Here is a 4,699-nt window from a genome sequence, read left to right on the forward strand (position 1 = left end):
TGTAGTCCCAGCTGCTCGGGAGGCTGAGGCAGGAGAAAGGGGTGAACCCAGGAAGCGGAGCTTGCAGTGAGCCGAGATGGCGCCACTGCACTCCAGCCTGGGCGACAGAGCGAGACTCTTGTCTCAAAAAAATAATAATAAAATAAAAATAAAAATGAAAAAAAAGAAGTAACGTCTTTAAATTGTGGAAGGAAAGCAGTGAATTGAGACCATTAGACCCACCTGAAACATCATTCACACGGAAGGGGAGAGAGAGATTTTCAGACATACGAAAGGTACAGGAGGTAACTACGCCCAAAGCCTCACTGAAGCGTCTGCTGCGGGGCACATTTCAGCAAGGAAAAAGATGCAAACAAAGTGAGGGCCTGGGATTTAGGAAATCACAGAAACCATAGAAACTGGTGAAACAAAATCAACCCTAGAATGTAAACAGTAACAATTACAACTAATTTTTCATGTTTACAAAGGGCACTAAAATTTTAGATAGTAACAACTTGGGTGGGAGAAAGTCAGGGAATAATTCAAACATGCGAAGGGGCATGCACTACTCTCTTCATTCATTCAGTTCAGCCAATGTTTATAGAGTGGTTAATGTGTGCCAGAAACTGGTGTAGGCTTTGGGAGTCGCGGACAAACAAAAAAATGTCCTATCCTCGTGGAACTTACGTTCTAATGAGGGAGACAAGCGATGTAAAATAATGTCAGGCAATATAATATTTAAGTAGAATGGCAAATAACATTCTCAAACTAGAATACCATCGAGAGTAAAAGTGAGGCTGTCACACCTGGAAAATCTCCATAAATTGATACCCTACACCCAGACAAACTCTGCTCACCCTACATATAAGCACCATGTGAGCTTTAAGTGTTATGAAAAGACATAGAAAGACCCTATCTCTTTCAAAAAAAAAAAAAAAAAAAAAAAAGTTAAGATAAATCTACTGAATCTACTGAGGGTGTGCATTTATGTGGATATGTGCATGTTGGCAGGGGCAGGGTGGGGAGACCTCCTTTCCCTTTCTTTATTACACACAGATCACGGCACAGGCTGTATTTGAGCCACGAGTGATCATTATATTTGGATTAGCTCCACTGGGATCTGAAACTTGCTGGGAAGTGCCAAGAGCAGTGTGACGCTTTGCACAGGGTGCCCAGGGTGCCCAGACCCCGTTTATATCCACAGATGGCTTGGCAGGGTTGGCTGCTGGACAGTGGTCAGTCCAGAGACGGAGTTTAACAAGCTCATTTAAGTTTCGTGCTGGCCCATTCCCCGCTTTAAAACAAAATGCCAGCTTGTCCACCCTGGGAGGGAAGGGCTTGGGTAAGATGACAAGGCTTTTCCTTGTGACACTGAGGATGCTTTGTTGACTGTTTTGAGGGATTATCACTTGGGACCACAGTGTAGGCAAATGATGCTGTTTTAAATGAAAAGTTGAGTTAGGCCTTAAGGTAGGACCGTTCTAAATTGAATTAGTCTAATGTAGTCTAAAGGGAAAAGACATTACAATCATATCCCAAGTTGGGATATGATTAAATAGCCCTATTTTTTTAAGTTAGGAATTGTATCTTCATTTAGAAGCAATGATCCCTTCAGTTTCTCTGTGTCAAAATGATCTTATCTAATGATAACTACTATATGATAGTTCAGTTTATTTTCTGCTCCTGTCTGATGATTCAATCTTATAATTGAATGAGGAGGAATGGTTACTTATTAGTTAACCTCAATCCTGCTATTGTAAGTACAGAAGATGATTAGAGTACATTTACCATGAAGTGAAGCAGCTACTCCAGTTTTCACATTTATGTATCTGCGTGTAGGATTGAGGATGAGAATGGTGAGTTTGACACTCTTTCGTATTGGTTAGAAGTTAAATTTTTAAAACTTTTTTTTTCTCAAAAGTATTTGGTGATTTGTCTTGAAAAAAGTGGTCAAAGGTAACACAGATCCCACTTATAGTATTTTTCGTTTATGCATTGGTAGACCTTTAACCTTGTCCCACAGAATTTGATCCAAATAAAAAGGTCCTTTTTAGGCTACTCTAAACTCCTCCCATTTTTAAAAGTTCTTTCTAACTATAACTTTTATCTGGTGTATTTGTTTTCAGAAAGCAAAGATAAGCATGAAAAGTTGAACAATGAAAAGCAGAATGAAAATGAGTCATTGCAACGACTTTCACAAAATTCAGCTGACCTGAGGGTGGGAAGGGAACTACCGTCATTCTGCTCATGTTTCCTCTTGGCCTCGTGCATCATCTTTTTGTTTTCTAGAGAGTTCACTGATTGTTGAATTTTCCTGTATATTCATATAAAAATACAAAAGTACTAGACCAGTGGAGAATTTGACACCTTTTCTTTTTGTAAAAGTTTATGGTATTATACCGATAGACCAAAACAGCATGTATAAGAGGCAGTATCTGCACTAATTCTGAACATGCTAAACATTAACTAAAATTCACTGTTGTGAGAATATTCCTCATCACAGCAAAAACACTTTCCTTTCTACTGACAACCAGTCCATATCACAGCATTTAGACATATGGGTAAAATGTTATTTCTAGTGAATTGTTTGTATCAGTTCCATGTCTACGTGTGAATTTTCTATTTTAAAATTTGAGTACCATTTATAATCAGTGCTTTCCAAACTCTTGGGTTGCTCTCCATAGCCATATATTTGTGAAAGAAGATGGTCATTTTTTTACTGAAGTCATACGATGAGTTGAGTCAGCTCGTAATGCAAAACGTGATGGTTTTGTATGAGCTGGGCTTTTTTTTTTTTTCCCCATTACTTTTAATGATCTTCATTGCAAGTTACAGTTGTGGATAAAGGGGAGAATTTATTGCTCTTGCAAACCAATTATGGAAAGCAACTTAAGAAAAACAATGTTCTAAATCATAATTGTTTGTATTTATGTAAAGTATGGTCTCTTACTTTTTAGTTTGTAGTTTAAGTGCAAAGAAACAGTAGTGGTTTTTTTCCTGTTGTTTTGTAGTCTTCCTGTCCCCTTCAATTCCTCCAGTGTGTATATTACCGTTCTCCAATGAAATAATAGGGCATTGAACAAAGATCGCTATGTGCAATACTGTATTTAGTGTTTCTATTTCAATTTTTCTAGGATGTTAATTTATATGAAAATAAAATGAATAATAAAAGAATAAAGATCCTTGCAAAATACAGCTGTCGTATTTAACATGGGGTGGGGAATAAGAGAAGGAGGGAAAGTAAGTTAGGCATGCTGCCTGTTCACCTGCACAAAAAGAAAAGAAACAAATGTGCCTACAGTTTCAGGGACTTAAGAACTTAAAGCCCATCAATGACACCTAAGTAAGAAATTCTGATAAAATATTTATTCCTTTGTGGCTTGAACTAGGATCTCTTCCCTGATCTCCCAAAGACCTTCTGGTCGTTTTCAATCGGATGCCTCACCATGCCTTAAAATTCCTCATGTGTGAATTGAAACTCAGCTTGTCCTCTTCTCCCTCCATGCCTGCTCGTCCTTGTGTATTATCTATCTCAGTGAACAAAGCCACCGCTGTTCATTCAGAAACCCAAGTTCATCTTTTGACATGTTACTTATCACAAATGCATACATTTGTCTCTGTCTTTTCTATTAAAGTCCTAGTTCAGAACCCTCATTAATTCCTTTATTAACCTACTCATTGTTCTCATCTTCCGAGATTTGCCCTGCAACATATTTTTAAAATTTCAATCTACCTTTTTCTAAAATACAAATCTGCTCATCTGAATTTCCTACTTGAAGCATTTTAGTGGCCACATACACTAAGATATGTGGCCTCAAAATATTATCTAAGTCTTTAATGTGGCTGACAGAGTCCTAAGTGGTGCCTACTTACCTTTTGAGTGTAGTGTCTTGACTTAAGCTCTCTTGAATTCCAGCCTCCAGCCAAACTAAAATACCTCTAGACTAATTTCCTCTCATCTGTATGTCTTTCCGCATGTTTTCCCTCAGCCTGAAACATTCTCAGCATCTCATGGGCTCACTAATAATTGTATCTGAGTTTAGGAAGCATTTGTTCCAGGACATCTCTCGACACTGGTCTCCCTGTCTCCTAGTGTGTGACAGGCTCACTACATATTTACTGACGAAGGCACAATAGGAGTGTTAGCTGTGCCAGATGCTTCAGGGTACAAGCAGGTTGAAAATGGAATGAAGTCCCTTGTTTGCTGAAAAAGGGTAGTGGTAAACACTAAGGGTAGTGTTAAGGAAGTAGAAAAGGGAGGTTCGATACAGATTAATTATAATGAAGACATTTCAGTCGCTCCACGCTTGGGAGACTTTTCCGTCATTCGAGCAACACTGTGCTGTGAGTGAAGACTTCGGATTTTTCCTGTTTCCAAGTAGAAAAATAAGATGAAATATATTTTCAAAAGTATAGATGGAGGGTCGGAGGTGGGGGTTGCAAGAGAGTGCATGAACAAGAGGAATCTCTGTGGAGTAAAGACAAGTGATCATGCCCCGTTTGTAGAGAGAAACCAAGCCAGCATCACTACCAGAGATGTGGGGCTTACCTACCGGTGAGAACCCACTGGAAACAGCTGCAGAGGAGGCCACAGGATATGGCAAACACTAGCCAGCCAGACACATTGCAGCAGGAGAAAGCAGACTGCACTGGGCCAGCCAACTTCTGAGCCATGTCTGTACCTGCAGCAGGAGAAAGCAGACTGCACTGGGCCAGCCAA

The 4,699-nt window shown here is 39.3% G+C and overlaps 1 protein-coding gene across 1 annotated transcript in view; it reads left to right on the top strand.

Moving 5' to 3' along the window:
* FMN2 (formin 2) overlaps nucleotides 1–3,170 on the top strand; it is a 396,271-nt gene extending 393,101 nt beyond the window's left edge. Inside the window, exon 20 of the mRNA XM_011955768.1 lies at nucleotides 2,106–3,170. Coding sequence (XP_011811158.1) covers nucleotides 2,106–2,132 — 27 coding nt within the window. The 3' untranslated portion in view covers nucleotides 2,133–3,170. The remainder of the gene's footprint in view (nucleotides 1–2,105) is intronic.
* Nucleotides 3,171–4,699: the final 1,529 nt, after the last annotated feature.

This window comes from Colobus angolensis, unplaced genomic scaffold (assembly GCF_000951035.1).
Source record: "Colobus angolensis palliatus isolate OR3802 unplaced genomic scaffold, Cang.pa_1.0 Scaffold40, whole genome shotgun sequence".
NCBI classification, from domain to species: Eukaryota; Metazoa; Chordata; class Mammalia; order Primates; family Cercopithecidae; genus Colobus; species Colobus angolensis.